This window comes from Ischnura elegans, chromosome 3 (genome assembly GCF_921293095.1).
Source record: "Ischnura elegans chromosome 3, ioIscEleg1.1, whole genome shotgun sequence".
Lineage (NCBI taxonomy): Eukaryota > Metazoa > Arthropoda > Insecta > Odonata > Coenagrionidae > Ischnura > Ischnura elegans.
The window spans coordinates 108,467,819-108,490,244 of record NC_060248.1 but is presented as its reverse complement, the minus strand read 5'-3'; the positions used below and the strand labels follow the sequence as shown (position 1 = coordinate 108,490,244).

At 37.0% G+C, this 22,426-nt stretch overlaps 1 protein-coding gene across 1 annotated transcript in view; it reads right to left on the bottom strand.

Annotated features, from left to right (window-relative positions):
• Positions 1 to 22,426, bottom strand: part of LOC124156348 (modular serine protease-like) — a 42,629-nt gene that overhangs the window by 15,814 nt on the left and 4,389 nt on the right. Inside the window, exons 2-7 of the mRNA XM_046530854.1 lie at positions 12,721 to 12,907; positions 10,124 to 10,252; positions 9,776 to 9,892; positions 8,170 to 8,337; positions 5,783 to 5,902; positions 236 to 546 (exon numbers count right to left, since the gene is read on the bottom strand). Coding sequence (XP_046386810.1) covers positions 236 to 546; positions 5,783 to 5,902; positions 8,170 to 8,337; positions 9,776 to 9,892; positions 10,124 to 10,252; positions 12,721 to 12,907 — 1,032 coding nt within the window. The remainder of the gene's footprint in view (positions 1 to 235; positions 547 to 5,782; positions 5,903 to 8,169; positions 8,338 to 9,775; positions 9,893 to 10,123; positions 10,253 to 12,720; positions 12,908 to 22,426) is intronic.

Genomic DNA, 22,426 nt, shown 5'->3' with positions numbered 1-22,426 from the left:
GGTCTGGGACCAGAGGAATGACTTCATTACAAAGAGGTTTTTGCAATGTTTCAATGCATACAGGATTGGATGTGGATATGGTCATCAATATTCGATGTTTAAGGGATTTCCAGAGCATTGATCCAAGCAAAGCTATGCCAGATGCCTATATATATGTAGTCCTAAACCATATTTAATTTAAGCATAATTCCCAAATAATTATAGGCGAAAGATAAGTAGAGAAAAATATACTCACTAGCTTCACAAGTTGGGGCAGAAGGAACCCATAAACCCTCATAGCAGTAGATGATACTGTCACCTTTCAATTCAAATCCTGGATTGCATGAGAAGTTAAGAGCACCCAGGTTAGCCATGTAGGCACCAGTAGCGACATTGTGCCTCCCATTTGTGGGGAAAGGTGGCAATATGCAACTCTTTTCAGGCCTCTGTATCTCACAAAGGTCCGTACTCTCATCAGAGCCATCTACACAGTCAGATGCTCCATTACAGGCAAGAGTGGCTTCTATACAAGCACCATATGTACAGCGAAAGGCATAAGCTGGGCAGCTGAAAAGATGAAACCACAGTTCAAAACTATAAAACACCGCAACAATATTTTTTTAATCTATAAAAAAATAATGACACAAAATGATGCAATACCTATTACATGAATAATTAATTTTAAAAATTTTAATATCCATTATAATTTTGCTTCACGTTATGTTAAGGCTTCTCAGGCTGCCAGCGTGATGAGATAGTCCATTAGCCTCAACCTATCAGCACCCTGAATGACTATACTCAAGAAATAAGATGTGATGTTTTCCTAGGGAATAATGAGGGCAAACGTTTCTCGGGATTCCCACCAGGTTAAATACTCCATTTTAGCCAAAGTCTATGGGGTCTAACTAGATCTGCAGCTAGCGATTTAATGAAATTAAATCATGCCATTTCTTTCTTATCTTTTGCAGACTGCTGAAGCACAAAGAGTTGACATAGGAAATATCTAATATTCTGAAAAATATTGCCATTGGCAACCTTCTTGTCCTTTGGCGGGATGTGTAGCTAGGGAATATTGTGTCTGAAGAATACACTTTCTACGCCACCCTTTGTCGCGTTGTAAAATGTAATAACCTCTCGTTTCCCTGACTCTATATCATCATTCAACCTGTGGTGCTTTGATGAAACTAAGCAAACAGCCTTCTTTCTTTTGGGAACATGGGATACTAGAGTTAGAGAGATGTTGGCCAAGAATCTGTAAAGTGAAGAGCTCATTATACATCCTTTGGTTGGTGCAAAATCATTAGGTATTTCCCTTTTATTTTTTATGATTGTACCAACGTACAACAGCCCTTTTTCTTTCAATTTTTCTACCAGTTTAATAGATGTGATCCTATTACCTGCTGCGATATTCCTGTGGGACCCCATGATTGGCTCATAGAGGATAACAACTGACTGGAATGATTTTGATAGCTTTTTGTCTTTGTCTGACAAACCTATCCCATTTGCGTCTTTTCCGGTGTAAAAATATGTTTTAAACAGATAAAAGCTTTCAGCACCAGTCAAACGCATCATTTTCAAACCATACTTAGAGGTCTTGCTACATTTTGAAATTACATCGGCACCTGTAGGCAATTGTAATTTCATCAATGCAAGTAAGCATTCCCAACAATTTTCAGCATTGGGAGTTCTTTACTAGAGAGCATAATAAGTCAGAAATTGGAGCTACTGGGTCAGTTTGGTATCAGGTCATTCGATCCGAATGGTTATCAAAATGGAGACTCATAAAAAGTAAAGTAAACCGCTGCCCTGACATTACTGATCGGAAAATTTCCCTGACAGTGCCATCTGTGGAAAATATTCTGCAAATACCTTCATCATTAGATTTTAAAATCATAAGCCAAAAGACCAAGAAAGGCTTTTAATTCCATTGTGGCATTACACCTTTAAATCTTCCAGATTCTGAACGTAAGCCCCAGACATAGGGAACTCCGATCGTCACTAGCTGGTAGAGGGAAAGACTCCACAAACAAGAATAATCAGCACTCAAAGAAACAATAATCACAACATTACGAGTCATTTTCAATAAATATCTGTTAGAAGTAGAAATATTCAAATCAGAATTATAACAGAAAACAACGATGATAACTAATAATGTCATAGGAAACATTACCAAAGACAAAGAACAAGCTGTATGATTTTTGTGAAATCACCCTCTCAGCCGACCAATCTGTTCACCGCCAGCACCGAAGCAAAAAGAGACCTGGCCGACCTCCGAAACGTGTCAGGGTGGAGGGGAGGGAATTTGCGAAGGAGTGGAGGGGTAATAGGGCGATGTTCAAGTTAGCTGCATCGGTGTAAATCTCCCGGTAGACGCCCCTGTTGACTGGCACCACTGCAAAACGTCCGTCATTCAAGCCAGGGTTGGGGGAGAACCGCGTACCGCCGGGTTTTCTCTCCTCTATCCCCTGGGTTGGAGACATAGCCAAGTGGTGTGATAGCTGGTAGAGTTGGAATTCAAGGAGGGGAAAGACAAGTAGGATGAGGTGTTGGAGGGAGAGAGAGTTGTGATAGGACAAGTGCAGTACTTCTCACTCCAAACTGCATTCTTGTGCCTCAGCACCCACTTCTCCTGATTTCCAGGTATTCCTCTGCTGTACTACCTATATAAGTCTTGATCTCCAGGTATGGCTGGTTTGGTTGGCAGATTCTGGAGGGCAGAGTTCAGAGACAAGAGTTCCGAGACTTAGAGTCACCGAGCCTTTGAGTCGAAGGGCCTTTGTGCAAAAATCCTTTGTGCGAAAAACCTTAGCACGAAAAGTCCTTAGAGGGAGAAGTTCTGCGGATAAGTTCAGAGGAATTTGGAGGAATTTCTGGGGGGACCAGAAATTTGGGAGGGGGTACACTAAAAAATGCCACACCATCAAATCAATGTTTTGCAGCTCTGGCCTCCTATCCCTTTTATACTTCTCCCTTATTGCTTGAAGGTTCATGTTTGTCCACTACAGAATCAATTGCAACATTCTCTCATCAAAAATCTAAGACCACTTATCAAGAGGCTCAATATCCTTCCCTAGTGATGTAATGTAATCCTTCAAACCAGGCTTCTAAGTAATGATGTTATGAAAAGGTGTAAGTGGTGTTGGTAGGTGGCTAATTGTGGCTAGGTGATGCTCTTTGGCTAATTTGACGGCTACTAATAGCAATTTCTCACTTAAAAAATAATTGTCCTTGCCTGGGAAGAACTTTAACTACATCACTTCTGCTATCATCTGTGCTCCATCCTTTACTATCAGTTGTATTTGCTGGCATGAGTCAACAGATTTTCACACTACTTCAAAAACTATGCACTCAAGGGTTTTCTGGTTGCTTGAAAAAAATATCCATCAAAAATAGTCAATAAAATGCTTAGTAGAAATGCAGATGTATCGGCACTTGCATTTCGACATTTTACTCTCGGTATTTCCCAGGCCCTTTCAATTTCTTCTTGGGGTAAAACTCGATGCTTAGATGTTCTGTCTCCAAATACGTACTTTAAGGGAGACTGACTACCAAGAGATAGGCACAAATGAATGTTGCACTCCAGATGTGGGCATGCAAAATTTTAGGGTTCCATTGGTTCCAAATTACAAAATACATTACATGCGTACTGCAGGCTAGGGGTACAAGAAATTTACCACTGCTTTACTGTATATGTATTACCACTGTATTACCACTATTTTATAACAATTAAAAAAATTTTAACATTTAAAGAACAAAATGGATATTTCCAATAAAAACCTGATTTCCTTTGTTTTGCGTTCCTTCCAGAAACAACTTGAATATTAATTTATTCTTACAAAATGTATTTTTTTTTAATGAAGAACTTATAATTATCCATGTTGTGCAACTAAAAATGCTTCCTTACAAGTAATTAATTATTCTTATACTTGATAAATCACCAAGAATTGTTTTTAAAAACTTTTTGCATCAATACCACCAGTATTACGTTTGTTAATTTTTCCAATTTAGTGACATGAGGTCTCACAGACCACTATAATCGAATTCAGTTTTGCAAATTTACTGAAATATGTAAATAATAATAATAACGTTAAATTTTAAGAGTGAGTCCTTATTTTACAAAAATATGACACTAACGAGAATTATAGATATTTTGAAATAGTAATTTTGAAAATATTCATAATTTCAGAAATGCAGGGGTCTCTCAGACTGCACATCTTCAGTTAAGGGTTAAGGAAGAACACTCCAATGTGTCTTCTGCGAATTGAAAGTGTTTGCAAATTCAAATGTCGTTCAGAAATATGAATCGAGTCCTGGGTCATTATATGGCTTTTACTTAAGATTATAGTCAAGTAATTTAATAAATTTGTTTTAAATCCTTTACAGAGCTTTGTTGTGAGTATCATAATATGGTTTTCACACCACAGCACTATATTCCAAAACAGATCTCAAGAAGCTAGCATAGAGCAGTGATATGCAATTTACATTTTTTAAATCTCTACAAATTTGGTTAATAAACCCCAACATTTTGTATGCTTTTATAGTAAATTGTTCATTGTGCATTTTATAGTCTGAATTATTTTCAAATTTAATTCCTAAGTCTGAGAAGTAATTTACTCTCTTCAAGGGGGTACTAGCTGAGAAGTAATCATATAAAAAGGTGGTATTACTTTTATAAAAGGTCATTTCATTGCACTTATCAAAATTAAAATGCATATGGTTTGAACAGTACCAAATAATGTTGGAATCTCAAAAATTTCAATGCATATACGTGCCTAGGAATGCAATGAAGACTTAATTCAACAGATTCTTCCAGATCCGTCAACTACCATTATCTGATGTTGCATTACTCAACCACCAGATTAAAATATGTATGGTAAAAGGTTTTTATGGAGTGTGTGCCAAAAATACAGCACATATGGGCATTTGTAATTGACAGTGAATTCAGCCATGGTGGTCTCTTTTTCCGTGGCAGAAAAGGACTGATGTTTCCTGCTGCCACCACTGTACTTATGCAGCCAACTAGGTCACACGCAATGGATTCTCAACACCATCCTCTCCTCTCATTGGATTCTCCCCTAAAACGACTTTTTGCTCTCTCTCTTTCTCCAGCGAGCACCGAACTGAGATCTTCTCTCACTTCTGTCCACTTAACCTCACCATGTGAGACAAGTTGTGACAGGACAACCTGATGATACACTCAATGCTCTCATGTGTTATATCCAAGTTTGCACCTATTTAACCAACTATCTTTATTTCCCATAAAATGTAATTTTCGTCCTGGAAATCAATATGACTTGCATTTTGATACTTCACTCCTAACTGCTTTCTGTCGATTGTTATCGTCGACGTGTGTGTCGCAAACGGTACAAGAGGTGCTGCTGATTTTTCGAGGATGATATTCTCCACAGCGATTCATTTTTTACTTCAAGCTTCACCACCATTTCAGCAAGCGTCATCTCACCTGAAGATGGCACGAGAAATGCAATCAAAACTAGCATGAAAAACCAATCATCACCAAGGATACCCCAAAAAAACATCAGCTCTTGGAACACTGGATTCTCTTACGGTCAGTCCCTTGACAAGCCTTCACTCACATATCTGCATTGCCTGCAGACCTTTTTGCAACCACGTTATCTCTCATAGCCAAAACAAATAAAATTTCCCCACCATCCCTGGACATCAAAGTAGTCATTCAAATTTAATGCAATCAGGTACAGAATTAAAATTGATTCTACAGTTAGTAGTGGACTCTTTATATTAAGCCTAATTTTATAATAATATGAGTTAGGAAATAGTTGCTTACTTGAAGGTTTTACATACAACAGGTGACTCATCGAAACCATCACCTGGACAATCAGCAATCCCATTGCAGACTTTATTCTGTGGAATGCAAGAACCAGATGAGCACCTGAATTCATTCTTCCTGAAAACAAAGAGAGAAAGTGATTGAAATGCACTTGTATTAATAGTATATTACATCTATTCCACTCCTTAAGCATGCAATTAATTCCAAAAAGAGAATGAGGTTTCCAGATAAGAATACCATGGGGACTTCTTTTAGCATGAATGGAGCAGTATTTAGGACCTAAAATTTGAAAAAAAAATTAGAGGTGAAGCTGATTACAATAAATATTTATATCATCATGTAAAAAATATTTAAAGGAATTTGGCTTCAAGGTGTTCTCATACATATACATAAAATATACCCAATTCATCAACATTAACAAGGTAAAAAAAAGAAAGCTTAGCAATGAATTTAACTCTTAGACTGCGGGAATGTTTTTATACATTTTGTGGGCTGACTGTTGAAAAATGCTTTTAAACTAGTGGATTTCTCCATTTTCGGGTTACCGCCGCATTTTGCGGTCAGAGGTGACGACAGTTTTGCCAGGATTCCACCAAGCATCTTCAGGTCGAAGTGGTGCTTTCCGTGTTTTTGCCGCATATATAGCTCCCACTCCTGGCGGCCGCGGTGTTGTTGGCCGGTTACCATTGCTGCTGCGCCGTGATTGGTTGAATTTCTTAACACTCTCTTCCAGGCGTTGGTTATATTGTGTCCATCTTCTCTATTAAAATTTTTGGGCGTTTTGATGATCTTTATTGCCTCCCTTATCAGCCTGCGGTAATACCTCTTTTCTTTAGCGATGATTTTCGCTTTGTCAAATATTATATTATGCCCAGGCTCAATCCATGCATGCTAGGCAACTGCTGAGAGGTCAAATTTATTGTTCTGCGTGGCCCTCTTGTGCTCCTGCAGGTGGATCTTGATGGATCTGCATGTTTCACCGATGTATGCTTTACCGCATGAGCATGGTATGCGGTATACCCCTTCGTTGAGATTATTTGGAATCTTGTCTTTCGGTTTTGGGATAATCTGGTTTAATCGGTTGGGATAATCTGTACGCCACAGAAGACTACGAGACAACAATGTTTTTAAACGTTCAACTACCTCCTTCGCTTTCCCAAAATTTTTATTGCTACCTGGGAAGAGTCCAAGTGCACTTTCCCTCACTATATGGATCGCTAATGCCACTTAACTCTCCCTGGCTATCCCAGAAAAGAAAACGTTGAAAAACGTTCCCACAGTGTACGGGTTAATATTGAACCTATACATCTCATCATAAGAGATGCGTGAAAATCACAAATGCAATAAATACGATATAGATGCGATGTCCACAAATAAATGCGACATAGATAGGATGACTGGACTTTTATGATTTTTTACGCAAATTTGCCTTTTCGATGGAAAAATTCGTACATTTTGTGCCGAGTGCAGTTTAAATGCTCCGCCGACACTCACCGCAGAAAGCAATGTGAGCGACTGGCTAGCTACTAGTTGGCTGGGACTCTACATGGCCGCAAACTACAAGTGAGCACGGGCAAGCTACACCTCCACCACTATATGTCTTATTCCTTAATTTATTATTGATCTAGAACATAGTTATTTTAAATATTCTGTATTTTGTCATATAACTGTGTTTCACTACATTTTATCATCATCTACCTCGTTTTGAAAATAAAAAATAGATGCTACAAAATGCGATAAACTGTTATTGAAAGTGCGACAAAATAAATATGAAAGTGTGATTTTCACGTATCTCTACTCATCATTATAGCAACTGTATGACAAACTTTGCCGCACCTGACCAATCTGTTTTTAATTTGGAACTGGTAAAATAATTTTTACGCAGTATAAATCATAAATTAGATCACTATGCAAAAAGAAATAGGAACAACACCTAATTATGAGCAATGTACAATAAAAGTGAAATTTAAGTAAATAATTTTTTTCTAAATTATTTTTTATCGCAGCATGAAACAATAGAAAATGGTGATACACTCCAGGCTATGCTACCCGCAGTATTGAAACTTCACAGCAACTAAAGCCTGTGCATCAATTTCTCAACAATCTTTATTTTATGTGCCATTTACCCTCCCTTTTCAAAAGCCTCTCCATCACTTACTCACCCCTTGACACATTTGACTAACGCAATAGTTTCAACTCTCAGTTACAGCACCTAGTTCTCTCCACTGCTTCGCTATTTGTTGTTTCTATAATTGTTCTTTGGTATTTATTCATTAATTTATTTTTGTCACCAAACTAATGTAAAGGCCTGAGTGCTGTTTTTGTTGTTGAATAAATAAATAAATATATAGTTCATGGTTATTACAACATATTTGCTTACTCACTTGCATCCCTCAATACATTTCCCACTGCCCTGAGTTCCTGAACTGCAGTTCCCTTTACAAAGAGCTGCCAATTCATCAGACTGGTCCCGGCAATCTACTACACCATTGCAGATGGCCTCAGATGAAACACAGCCTCCATAGCTACACCGGTATGAATGGCTGGGGCATCTGTGGAAAATCAGTAAGTAGGTGAAAAGTTATGAAAAAGTATATAGTTTTTTAAATTCTTAATATTATCCATCCATGATGTAAAACAGGTCTCAGTTTTCTCAAGAATGTTCATCCAAGAAAATAAATTAACATATAGTACATAGTACATAGGCATTGTCATCAAAATTTCTAAAATTTGCCCCTCTCATTACTTAATTACTCCACCAACTCTTGCTTTAAAAAATTGAGCTTTCTACATTATATTTTTTTTCAGAAAATTTCATTTTATTTGGTAGTGCCTGGTTTGAATCTAGGTCGAGGCTTAAGATTTTTCCTCAGTAGAATTTCGACATTTAGTGCACTATTTTGGGTGACTCACTGTGCAAGAAACCTTTAGCGATTTGATTGATGGATTTTTCTTCCTCATAAGAAAATCCTCTAAAGTTGCTGGCACATTAATGGCTTTGCCTGGTTTCCCTATTTAGTTGGGCCCTTTTCGCTTCTATAGCGTTAAGGTGTTTTTCCCCGTCCCATCCCTTCCAACCCTATCCTACCCCAGAGGTGTCGTCGGGCTCCTATCCCAGCGGCGCCTCTTTCCTTGTTCCTTCCTCTCCTCCCCCTCCCCGGGTGATTGGGCGTATAAGTCTCTGACTTGGTTCCCGGCCCCGGTGTGTTGTATCCTCGAAGGGCTCCCCTTGAGCCCTCATTCTCTGCGTAAGAAACCATCCAACGATTTGATTGGTGGGTTTTTCTTTTTTATGGGAAAATCCTCCAAAATCGTTGGCACATTAATGGCTGAGCCAGCTTTCGCTAATAGCGGGCCGTGGTCGCTTCTATAATGGCTAGGGTATTCTCCGTCCCTCCCTTCCAACCCTATCCCTATCCCAGAGGTGTCGTTTGGCTCCTATCACGACGGTGCCTTCCTTTTTCTTTCCTTTCCAAACCCCTCCCTTGGAGAGTGGGCATATCAGTTATTACTGGGTAGAGGACCCGGTGTGTTGTAACCCTCAGATGACCCCCAGTGCAAGAAACCTTTTAGAAGTCATGAAAATGAACTCTCTGTGGCCACCTCTGCGAAAGTTTGAGAGAGGTAGAGGGAATATCCTGAATATTCCCTAATGTACTTTAATAATATTTCCAAATATCTCCAACAGCTTCAGAGACCGCGAATGCTGGCTAACAGAGGTGGCCAGCAGCTTGACCTCCACGTAGTCCACAGGAAGAATAGCATTCAACCAAGGGAAAACCCAAAAATAAAACATTTCCCTTTAGGTAGAAATTTAAAACCTAACAAAAAATTTACAAACCACACAAATGATTTCCCACTAAATTTGATAATCATTGCAATTCAGCTGGTGCCTCATAGCTCTCACTAATTGGATAAAATAAACCAAAAAAATACATTAAAATCAAAGATTAACCTAAATACATATTAGCATTCACTCTTTCAACTTACGGATACCCAGCACATACAGCATCAGTTTCATCAGTGCCATCACCACAGTCCACTTTTCCATCACACACCAATTTAGCATTAATGCATTGTCCAGATTTGCAGGGATAGTCTCCATAGCTAAAGAAATATTAAATGCATTAAAATTTAAGCATTAAAATGCCTCTAAATATATCCTACAAAAATTAAAAAACCAAGGTTCTAAATTCTAACAATATTTAGAAATAATCTCTATTTCACATGACTTTTTCAGACTACCATTAATAATTTTTTCATGATTTAAAGCTCTAAATGATATTTTGTATGCCTATTAAAAGAAGAAAGAAATAATTGGCATTTATTAGAACTTACTTGCAACTTTCAACATCACGACCACAGTAGGCTTCATCTGATCGATCAACACAATCATTAAACCCATTACAAACAACTCTCTGGCTAACACAAGCTCCATAATCACACTGGAAATAGTTAGGTGGACACCTATAAAGGTAAAGAGATATTAGATGAAACATTAATATTATTGCAGTTGTTTAAAAACCTTGCATTAAACTCTCAAGCGTCTGCTATGCAGCATATGCATACTTGCTATTCTGTTCCCATATGTATTATTACTGTTGGAAATCAACCATATTGTTTGTTAATTTTTTACTCCTAACCACCTATTTCTCGTCAATTCATTCTCGCGACGTGTGTGCGTTGCAAAATGGTAGATATTTAAATTGCCCATGGTGCTTTAATTTGGAGGAATAGAAGATTTTGTGCAGACATTACGTAAAATATTTTTAGCATGGAAATTACTCTCAGAAAAAAATTCAAAACAGTGTGCTCTATAAAAATTGTTTAAACATGATAATTATCAATACATACTCAAAACTTTCAAAGCTGTTTACTTTTGCTTGCTCTCTGTATCCGGTGGTTAGTAGTTTACCTGTCTGTGGTGTTGCTCAAAACAGGGACCTACACAGGTTTCTGGGCAGTTTTTACATCTGTTTCTTGTATCATTTATTTTTCTGTTTTTCTCACTCACTACACACTTTCTTCTTTCAGCCTAAAATTTTTCAGTTTGATGGTTTTGTTGAAGAAAATGCATCTGGTCAATCGAGCACATTCTGTTTCGGTATCCAAGGGCAGTCCTTTGTGCCAATCTAAATGCTGTCCTGCTATTATTTTGTTCACTAAGATTCAAATATGTATTCACAACTTGGCAAAATTTTAAACTGTTAAGGCTCTATTTTTGCAACATCCTTCCTCTTTCTATCTACAAATCAGAGAAATTTGCGAGCAATGAAAAATTTTCCTTGCTCATTACATTTAGAAAAAATTCAGTTTCTAATACATGTTTTCCACTAAAATAAATTCTGAAGCTTGGTTTCTTAATTATTCCCATGAATATGAGCAAACCTAGAAATACTCTTATTTACACCAGTCGTAGAAACCCACACTTGAAAGAAGTTGCTTTTGCTTCATAATTTTCTTCATAAATTTTCAAGAAACTGTGCTACGAAGCGGTTTGTCTTAGTCACTATACATAATTGAAGTTATTTCACCATCAAAAAATAAAGCAAAATATGCCAAGGGATCATCTTTACACAGAACAGGAAATATTTGTTTTCCATCTAAATCACAAGCAAAGGTTAGAGGTGCATCTTCTCTGCCAATCTCTTTCCAATTATTTTCTTGAAAATTCACAGAAAAATAAGATGGTATAAATCTATGAACCTGGAGTCAAGGGAAAATCCAATCGAAACCTCCAAAGTGGTATCAGAACAATCTGCACTACTTTCTTCCAGAGCATCAAGCACACGCTCATTGGACAACTCACGAGAGCTAGAAGGCATGGTCAACTAAGGAGGGGTTCAGGTAAGGTAGGCATAACACAACCCCAACCCTTAGCTTTAGACGTCATAAATAAGTAACCAGATGCTGGCAGGTCTTTGAGGTTCCGAGAAGCATTGAGTGACAATGCCTAGATGGTCCTTGCCTTCACTATCACTGCCACGATAAAAGAGAAAGGATACAATGAGGCAGAAAAGCAGATGATATTGAACCACAGATGAAAGTATTCAGCATCCCCGCATAGAACACACAATCGCTAAGAAAGCACATAAAACAGAGCATGAGTGGAAGAAAATCTTCCATTAGCATCCACCAGATGCTGCTCCTAGAGGAAGCATCTGGGCATCAGCTGGAAAAAATATTCTAAAAAATACAATAACACAAACAAAGGCAATGAAGAGGCACAGAATGAAAGCAGGCAGATATGCCTCACATTTATACTCACTAAAAGTACATATTTGGAAGCGTTAAGAGAAAGAAATTATTAATGAAACATTCGGACGCCTATGGTGTGCCATGCATGATTGAGGCATGGCATTCATAGGATGCAGACAATGCATCGCACACACTGAGAAAAGGACCATGGACATTTAAAGTCACTTTTGAGGGCTTAAAATAGAAAATGCACATCCCGCATCCATGTGAAACCAACTTAGTATGTGAGACACATAGGTGGATCTGGTGGATCTGGGGGGGGGGCACGTGCCCCCCCCCCAGAGCCTTAAAAATATGTAAGATTTTTAATACAGTCCCATTATATGTAATTGAATTCATTTTGTATTACGGGGTATGCCCCCCCAGAAAGAAATCCTGGATCCGCCCCTGTACAGACAGTCTCATTAATGAGTGTAATTTTTTAAATCTCCATTTACAGCCACTTTAACTAGTGTGAGTAAGGTGAAATTTAGCAAACATTACACCAATGGTTGTATTTTGTTGAATGCAAACAAACTTTTATAATTTTGTCCTTTTGACCCCATAATGTGCGTCAAACTATCAAATCAAATTTTCCAAATGAGATTTTGATTTTAAAAAATTCAAGATGTATTGGATGGATGGATGCGTGATTCAGTGACCAGTATAATACAAATGCATATGTGAAAAAGACTTGCCTTATGTGTGTGCAGATTTCAGGATCTTCATCAGCAGAATTCTTACAGTCAGCAGTTCCATCACATACTTTGTTACGATCTATTTGTTGAGCATCGACACCAGTTTTTTCGTTTCCACATTGGAAGCTTGGGATCTTCAAGGGTATATCAATGTCATTGTCATTAATTTCTTGAGCTTGTTCAAGGCCTGTAGTAAAATTCCACATCATAGATTCAGGAAATTGTCAAAAGAAAGAGAATAATTAATAGGCAACTCAAAATTAATTTTTTGAAAATGAACTACATATGTCACATCTACTTAACCTGCAGATGGTTTTAGATAATAATTTTTGGGGACAACTCTATCAATTAGAGTGGGAAGGGGAAAAACTGAGGCTTGCTACCAAGTTTGATTTAATGTGACACCTTCATAGTGGTGTGCATTTGAAAGAAGGGAGTGCAGATATTGGTGATTGGAAAGTGGAGTGACTAACCACATTTTTTGGAAATTTTTTTTTCCTGATGACCTTCAATATGCCCCCTGGCTATAAACATAGCATTTTATAGCATTCTGAATAATTGTAAAATATGCCAAAAACAACTGCATGAAAAAGGAATATTATTATTTGTATGTATTGGCACTATAAATACCATTATCATTTCTGAAAGTTAAATTCATCGTTGATTATTGTCAGACATTATGACACATAGGTAACAATATCCAGGGGTGGCTTCAGCATCAAATATATGGAGGGTAGTCATGATCTGGTTATAGGAAGTATGGAATGCCCCCCAGAAGAGAGGGGTGTTTTTACAATGGGGAGTTCTACAAATGGGTGGAGTTTAGAGTTTTATGGTGTGGGGACAGCAATCCTGCCGGGAATTTAGAGGTTATTGAATAACTCCAGGTGATTCAGAGATGTCCCCAAGATGATCCCCAGGAAAATATATTTTCATTAGCCTCTGAAAGCAGCATTTCAAGGCCTATTTAAAACTAAAATATCTTGGCATTTCTACAGGGTCCATACTTTTATTCGGACAAATTACCATTTAAGTAAGGGGGGCCAGGCTCCCCCCAGGCCTACCCAAAACTCCACCCACGGTGATATATTCAAAGATAAATACAACTCAAACCTCTATCACATTTAGGACATAAATAGCGGTACAATTGCATATATACTACCTTAATTCTTTTACAAGGGTACAAAAACTATAAAATCAATAAAAATTATATATTTTTTTAATAAAATGTGGGGTAGGATCATGACCATGACAATATGAAAAACTCAAGTGTCGTAGGATTGGGTTAGTGTTGGTGCCCATGGGCTAGTGTTCCCCTCAGTAGTTGATTCGAAAGAAGTCGCCACTAGGGCAAAAACTTTTGGGGGTGGGAACTGAAGCCACCTAAGCCCTCCATGGTGGCCATATGCCTGCCTCTTATGAGCCTTTGGAATTGCATTAGAGGAATATTTCTTCCTGGTTGTTAGTAGCAGTTTCAATAGAGATTTTTGCTGAGAAGGTCCAATTCGACTTGAAGAAAGTTTTTCAACATTAGACTATTGTTTATCGCTCAACATATGCTCCAAGCAGTTTTTCTCCCCCTTCTACAAGACAGTATTGCAAGTTATGTTCACTCATCTGCAGCGTAAGTCCTTGTTGAAATACTACTGTCGCACAGTGGGCTGAAATCGAAAAAAGCTGGCCAAAAATGATTTTTTTTCACTTTTTAATTTGGAAAAACTATTACATTTTCAAGTTAAAAAATGATCAGTGACCACATTACTGAAATAATTTTATTTATAGCTCATTTTTTAAAACAGGAGACGTCTGTCAATTTAATGAAAATTTATCTCAAAAATTTTTCCCATTTTTTCAAAAAATTGACTCAAGTTTTTTGCTACTGTTGCCTGATGTTTTAAAATTCCTAAATTTAAATCATTGCATCATAAAAATGAACGTTTTCAGAATCCGTTGTAGTGAATTTTTTATTATAGCAATAATTTTTATTACTTTTATTTAAACAATTAAAATGTCCTATTTTTCGCGTATTTTCAACGTAATGTAGAGAAAAACTTGATGTTTTTCACTTTGCTTCACGAATTGGTTAGCACCACATCATAAAATAAAGTGTCAACTTTACTCATCAATTGAAAAATCCTGCCCCAATTTGCCACCCCGCCTCTCCTATCAAGTTATGTGCGTGAATGTCCAACCTCCCCGACGCGGTGGTTAGATGCGAGCATTTGTTCAGACTAGCTGTAGTCGAGGATAATTCGCTAAAAGTGAGTCGAAATTAAAGTTGTCTACACTTACATACACTGCATACATTTAGCATGTCATATTAGTTTTATTCTTCCAATTTTTCCAAGGGAACCTTACGATTGATTTCCTTCACAATACATATAATGGACTGCGCCGGCAAGTCAAATTCTTGTCTCGGGAAGCGGGCGGCTGCAAAGCATTATATATTAATTCTTAGAAAACCAAATTCTAAATACTATGCACTCGCATATTTTGCTCTCCACGCCCTCCTATAGGCCTTTTGTAACTCCCATCAGCTCAAACCCTCAAACACAGGAAAGGGCACTGCAAGTGTGCCGGCGGGCACTACCCTGCCGACCGCGTTAATCCCTATTGTACCCGAAAACCCAACCGCCGTGCTATGATTCTTATCTAGCGTTAAAGAAGTTCTGTACTCGATTCATAACTGTCCTTTTGTAGAAATGAATCGACATCCGCGCAAACGTTTTCTACGAAGTAGCTCACACGGGGTTTTCCACAAATGCTTTTTTGCAATTGGTTGAAAAACCGAGGAAATTAGTCAGTTAGTCTTCTTGAATGCGAGAGGATCTCAGTGCTTGTGCTACGGAAGCGAAGAACCTGGGTTTCTTTTCCCTACAATTTGTATATCGTGACATTTCAGCGTTGAGGCCGAACTACCACTAGTGAAGGATATCTCGGAACGATGAAAAGGTATGTTTTCCAAGCTAAATATCTCAGTAATCGTGTGTATTATCAGAGTAAGTATATGGTATGGTATTATTCAGGGAATTATGCTCTTATTTCGTTTTCCTTGTCCCGTGATTTAGATTGTTGATATTTTAGATGAGAGAAAATGGAGCGCATGAAAGTAACCCGCAAAGAAACACATGACGTTATTGTTCATGGAAGTGGAAATTCGCTATCGTCAAAACGTAAAATATTTTTTCAATAGGTAGATTTTATTATTGTCAATCAAAGGTTTAAGAATAGTGTTAAAATGGCAAAAACCTACCCAGGAGCAGATGCTGACTCTGACCACAATCTTCTAGTTACTGATATAAGAACACGATTGAAGCTTGTTAAAAAAGGGAGGTTGATAAGGAAATGGGATGTAATAAAGCTGAAAAATGAGAAGAATGAAGCATATAATAAAAATGTTGAGAAAAAATTGGAAGATGTAAGACAAAGTAATGAGGTATCAGAGGAATGGAATAACATTAGGGATGTAATATGGGAAGTCTTAGAAGAGGAAGTTGGTGTTGTACAAAAGGAAAGAAATAGGAAGGAATGGATCACTCAGAGCATGATAGATAAAATGGAGGAAAGGAGAAAGTGGAAAAATGTTCACACTGAAGAAGGAAAAGGGCAATATAGGAAACTTAACAATGAACTACGAAGATTAACTGATAAGGCAAGAGAGGAGTGGATGGAGAGAGAATGCGAAAAGATGGAAGTCCTAGAAGAACAAGGGAAATCGGAAGAAATGTATAAAACAGCTAAAAAGTTCACAAAAAGAGAGCCAAAGAAAATAAGTAAACAAGGAATGTTAAATAAATACGGAAAGATAACAACAGGTGTTGAGGAAAACAAAAACATATGGAAAGAATATGTGAAAGAACTATATGATAGTAAAGATGATCATTCTGAGATGGAGCTGGAAGAGGAATGGGAATGTGAAGAGGTGAATAGAGGACCAAACATACTGAGAAGAGAAGTGGAAAAGGCAATCAAGGATCTCAAGGAAAGGAAAGCAATGGGATGCGATAGAATACCATCAGAAGCATTAAAGAACCTAGGTAACAGTGCAATGAGTCGACTAACAAATTTAATCAATAGGATATATGATACCGGGAGCTGGCCTGATGATCTACTTAAAACTATTCTAATACCAATACCAAAGAAATGTAATGCCAAAGAATGTAAAGACTATAGGACAATTAGTCTTATATGCCATGTTACCAAAGTAATTACAAGGATTATATTAAAAAGAATCGAAGGAAGAATTAAAGAAAATATGGGAGAAGATCAATTTGGATTTAGAAAGGGTAAAGGGACTCGTGATGCAATAGGATGCTTGAGGATGATAGGAGAACGAATGATGGAAGTGAATAGAGATTTGTACATTTGCTTTATTGATTGGGAAAAGGCATTTGATAAGGTTAATTGGAATGTGTTATTGAAAATTTTGAAAGACATTGGCATTGATTGGAAAGATAGGAGATTAATAAAGGAGATGTATTGTAGGCAGGTAGTAGTTATAAAAATTGGAGATGATGAAACAGAAGAAATTGGCATAGGAAGAGGAGTGAGGCAAGGGTGCTGCCTTTCTCCAGAGCTCTTCAATGTTTATGCAGAAAAAATGATGGAGAAAGCTTTAGAAAAAGCTAGAGGAGTTGTAATAGGAGGAGAAAGAATAAAAACAATTAAATATGCAGATGATCAGGCAGTGCTGGCAGAAAGTGAAGAAGATTTACAACAAGTGATGGATGATATAATGGATGTGGGGAGAGAATTTGGAATGAACTTAAACATAAATAAAACCAAGGTGATGAGAATCAGCAGAAAAGAAGGTTGTGTTTGTATATCCTTAGAAGGAAATATCATACAGCAAGTACAGACTTTCCAATATTTGGGAAGTCTGGTAAGATGGAATGGAAGTTGTACTGAGGAAATAAGAAGAAGGATATCAATAGGTAAAGGAGCGTATGGAAAGGTAAAAGCATTGGTAACAGCAAAAAGAATTCCAATAGAGATGAGGAAGAGGTTTATGAAATGTTTTGTGTGGAGTGTAGTGTTGTACGGATGTGAATCATGGACTGTTAAAAAGAAGGAGGAGAGATATTTAGAAAGTTTTGAAATGTGGGTATGGAGACGAATGTTGAAAGTGAAGTGGACTGACAGAGTGAAGAATGAGGAAGTTCTAAGAAGAATAGGCGAGGAAAGAAAATTAATACATATGATTCATAAGAGGAAGGCAAGTTGGTTAGGGCATATATTAAGAAGGAATTGTTTGGAACGGAGAATAATAGAAGGGAAGATAGAAGGAAAGAGAGGAAGAGGAAGAAGGAGGATGGGAATGTTGGATGATATAAGAAGAGGAAGAAAATACAAAGACCTAAAGGAGGATGCTCAGGATAGAGAAAGATGGAGAGAAGTCCAGTGGAAACCTGTCTAAGGACAGTAATCACTGATGATGATGATGATGATGATCAAAAAATGGGAAGAATGCAAGAGAACCAGTGTCAGGTTTGAAGTAAAATTTCGATGTTGGTTAGTGAAGGATATACCGCTCCCTACAGATATGCATAAATATCTTCTTGGGACTCCTTGTTCAAGCATGGTCAAGGCACGACTAATGATGGGAAAACTACCCGACGTTTTTTTCTGATCCTAAGCTAACATTACCGGTATATTTACCATCAAAAACTCATATTATAAAGATTTTTATTTATTAATTCCAAAATTTGTTATGAATATTTAGAATTTTTTGGAAGAAGGATTTGGTGAGGATTTTTTTTCTTTCTCAAATAGGCATTAACGAGGAACTCTTCTCGAGGTTTGCCTCAATTTTAAAAGCTCTGACATCTGGACTTGAGATAGATTACGCCAATTTCAGCGAGTAATGCTCAGAATCTGCATCCCTTTTTGTAGATTTGTATCCGTGGTACTCGCCGCCCACGGTGCACAAATTGCTGTTTCAGGGAGCATCAACTGCCAAGACTTCCAATTGGCCAACTTTCGGAGGAAGCTTGGGAATATCGCCACAAAGATATCAGAAGATTCCGAGCGCACCGCGCGCGAAAAATTTTGCGCTTAATTGAAATGGGAGATCTTTTCCGAAGGCTCCTCCTTACTTAGGATCCTCTAATATCCAATAGTTATGTATGTATAAATGCTAAAAAGAAATGTTTCAAAGGATATACGTAACTTACTTGTATTGGAGGAGCTAACTTCTGATGAGGACAGTGACGGCTGGGAATCCGATGAAAACTGGTAGTGGGCTTGTAAATTTATTCTTTGTTTTCTTATGTTATATATATCTCGTATTTATGTTAATTTACTATGGTCCATAAATAATTTTATGTGGTATTGTGTTTTATGGTATAAATTGTTTGCTAGGTGATTTCTTATGTGTGTTCTCTCAGACAAAATGTAGACGCAAAGTTAATTGACTAAATCATTAATAATGTTTAAAAACATAATTTTATGTATTCAATATGAAATTTCTTATTTGAATTATTATATTTAATTAGAAAAATACTTTCTTTCTTATTCCTCACTATTAATTTCAATTAAATCTTCCCTCTCTAATGAAGAGGTCCAAATAGTCGATTTTTGGTTTTTTTCCGTCTCCGCGAATTTGTTTAAAAAACTCCCCGGATCAATTTTTCGGTAAAATGTTATTATATTTATGTTATAAAGCGCCTAAACAAGATTGGTAGGAAAAATATCATCGAGCTAATTATAAAAATATGGAAGATACTATTTTTGGCCAGCTTTTTTCGATTTCAGCCCACTGTGTGTCGGCGTCAAAATGATGTGCCGCGCTGTACTTTGCAAATTTATAACTGGTCTTCAGTACATGGTAAAATAATGAATAATATGTCATTTCAATGAAATTTTTATCAATTTTGATGCCTCAAAATTTCTAATTTATACATTGGTGACTAAAAAAAATTTAGCAATAAAATTAAATAATGACTTGTAATAAAAAACGCACAGAGTAATATTTTACATCTAAAGAAAGAGAAGGAAAGTGCGTTCCTGCCATGACGTCACTGACACCAGTACAATAAATGACACCACGCACCGTAAAATTAGCCGTTCATTCAACTTATTGTTGAATTAACTCAACTCAAACTCAAAATTAACTACTCAAAATTAGCCGTTCATAACTTCATGAACTTTGTAACTCAACCTAGGGAAAACTACGAAGTCTACAGAATTCATCTTCCACAATAAGGTGCAATTATTAATGGATATAAATAAAATGGCTTTGACGTATTTTACAACGATTATTTTTGTTGATAATAGGGTGGTTTCCTATTATTTTTTTATTGCCTATATCGGAAGATTATTACTCCTGGAGTACGTATTTCACGCTTTTAGATTTAAAAATGACGATATCTATTTTTCGCGATTAAATGAAAAGTGAAAATTTTCAAGCGCGCGAAAACGCGACGGGTAAGGAAATCTCTCCGTGTGACGTATTTCTGGTTCCCCCTCCCGCTTTGTGAGGTGACCTTCATCGAGGCTCTGAGCGCTGATAGGACGCAGGATGCTAGCGGGTAGCTGAGTACCTTACTGGATGGTAGCGCTTGGCTGAAAAAAGGTTTATTAATACCTTATCAAACGAAGAAAACTTTCCGACCTTAGCCAGTTTTAATAGGTGATTATTAAGACATATTTCCCTGAGCTCTGCGCCTCATGCATGCATTGGTAATCTCAGACGATGTATAACTCCTATCTTCTCCTATAGAAACTAGGTCCCTGTGACGTCACGTGGAGTGGTATCGCGTGGGCGCCAATCTGGCCGTTTTCAAATGAGGATAAAAATGGACCATCGCCATTCGTCTAAACCGGTATTTCTAAAACGAAATCATTTGTATATTATGAATACACTAATGGTGGGTAACGAATCGCAATCAATGCCTTTCGGTTTCTTTGATGAAGGAAACTACCCTATTAAGGAATATGTTTAAACAGTATTTAGTCTTATAACTAGTTTAACCCGAAAGGAAAAATAAAACTGTTATCAACACTTTTTTTTTTATTTATTTGTAATTTTTAATAATCCGAAAATACATTATTTATATGCATGTATCACATATTATATATTGGCATTATGATAACACGCCAGAGTGAACGAATGCTGCGTTGCCACATCTTACGCGCGAAACTCAAAAATAATAATCGGGTGAACTGAAAAATTTTCCTACTAGCTCAATGAAACTTTGCGGAGTTCAATAAATCAAACTACTGAGTAAATAAATCAATAATCCTTAGCGTGCTTATGAATTATAAGTACTTATTAGTACTTCCTGTTGTTTAGCGAATTATGCCTAATTCGGCATAGTAAGATCGAAGAATGTATAGAGGTTCTGAACCTTTACGGTTGAATGAGATAAAACAAAAGAAAATCACAGTCGATGACTTAAGTGCATAGAGCTCTACGCTTAAGTGGCTGTAAGCTGCTTAAAAACTCGCCATGTTTTTCTTCTTTCGATAAAAACTGTACCGCTTCCAGTGGCGATAATATGACCTATGTAGTTAGAAATACACACGGTATAAGAAGGGTGTCTTTTTTCAGCTCGATTGTTTGTTACTTCGTGGACATCATATTTAACTGGAAGGAACCTTCTCATAACTAGCCCGCCAATAATCCTTAAACATAATGTACTACATCATTGTCATCTTTTCGTTAAGAAGGGCATTTTAAAAAACTCGCTCGCGTGTATTAATTTTATGCAATATACTTACTTATTTATACTCTCTGACTCGGCTAACGTCGCACCACCTAATTATCAATGAATAGTTTAGTAACACTATTTGTAAATCAAGAGAAGCTGTACTGATTTTAAGAATTTTTCACTTCTTATAACATTTTCAAGAAAAAATAATTCGATGGAACTACAAAAATAAGCATTTTAATGGTTTGTTATAAATATATTTTCTTTATTCAATCTACATAGGGTAGACCGGGTCACGCACACGCGGATTTATTTCAATGAATTTTCTACTTTTTATGTCTTAACTTAGGAAATTTTGACATTGAGGTTTTATAAATCAGTTAATAAAGTCAAAATTGTATGCATTCAGTAGTAGGCCTATTTGCGTTTTTAACCGTAAAAAAATGCTTTTAGGTCTAAACCTTGTCCGGTTCTTGGGGCAAGTTTACGCAACGCTAGCCCGATGCTTGACTGACGCTCAATATCTCGTGAAAATAGCCCATAGAACACGGTCTTAGAAAAAGAGCCCCTAGAAGCAGCATTAATATGTCATGACTCGTGGCGCGCTAGATATATCTCGGTTCGGAAAAGAGCACCGCGTAAACCTGCCCCAGTGCCCGATGCGTATATATGCCCTGGTCTACCCTACATATTCGGCTTTATTCACTTGAGTAAAATACCTTCTGATATACTTACAACAGTTTTTGTTTTGTTCCCTATTGGAAATATTCAATTGAAAAATATTCAATTGAACCGTTCAATAGAAAATTTTTCCATTCGGCGACATAACACACGTAAGCATAATCATGTTAAATGAATATCCTTACATGTTAAACACACATATTAGTAATCGATCAAAAAACAGAAGACTAACGAGTAATTACTAAATGAACACACTAAAACACAACAATCACTTAAATTTTCTGCTTTTTTGTTATTGGCCCACTATAAATTGGCAATATCGCTGTATGTGGGCTTTTGAAACAAACAAATAAATAAAGGCTTTCACTATATCG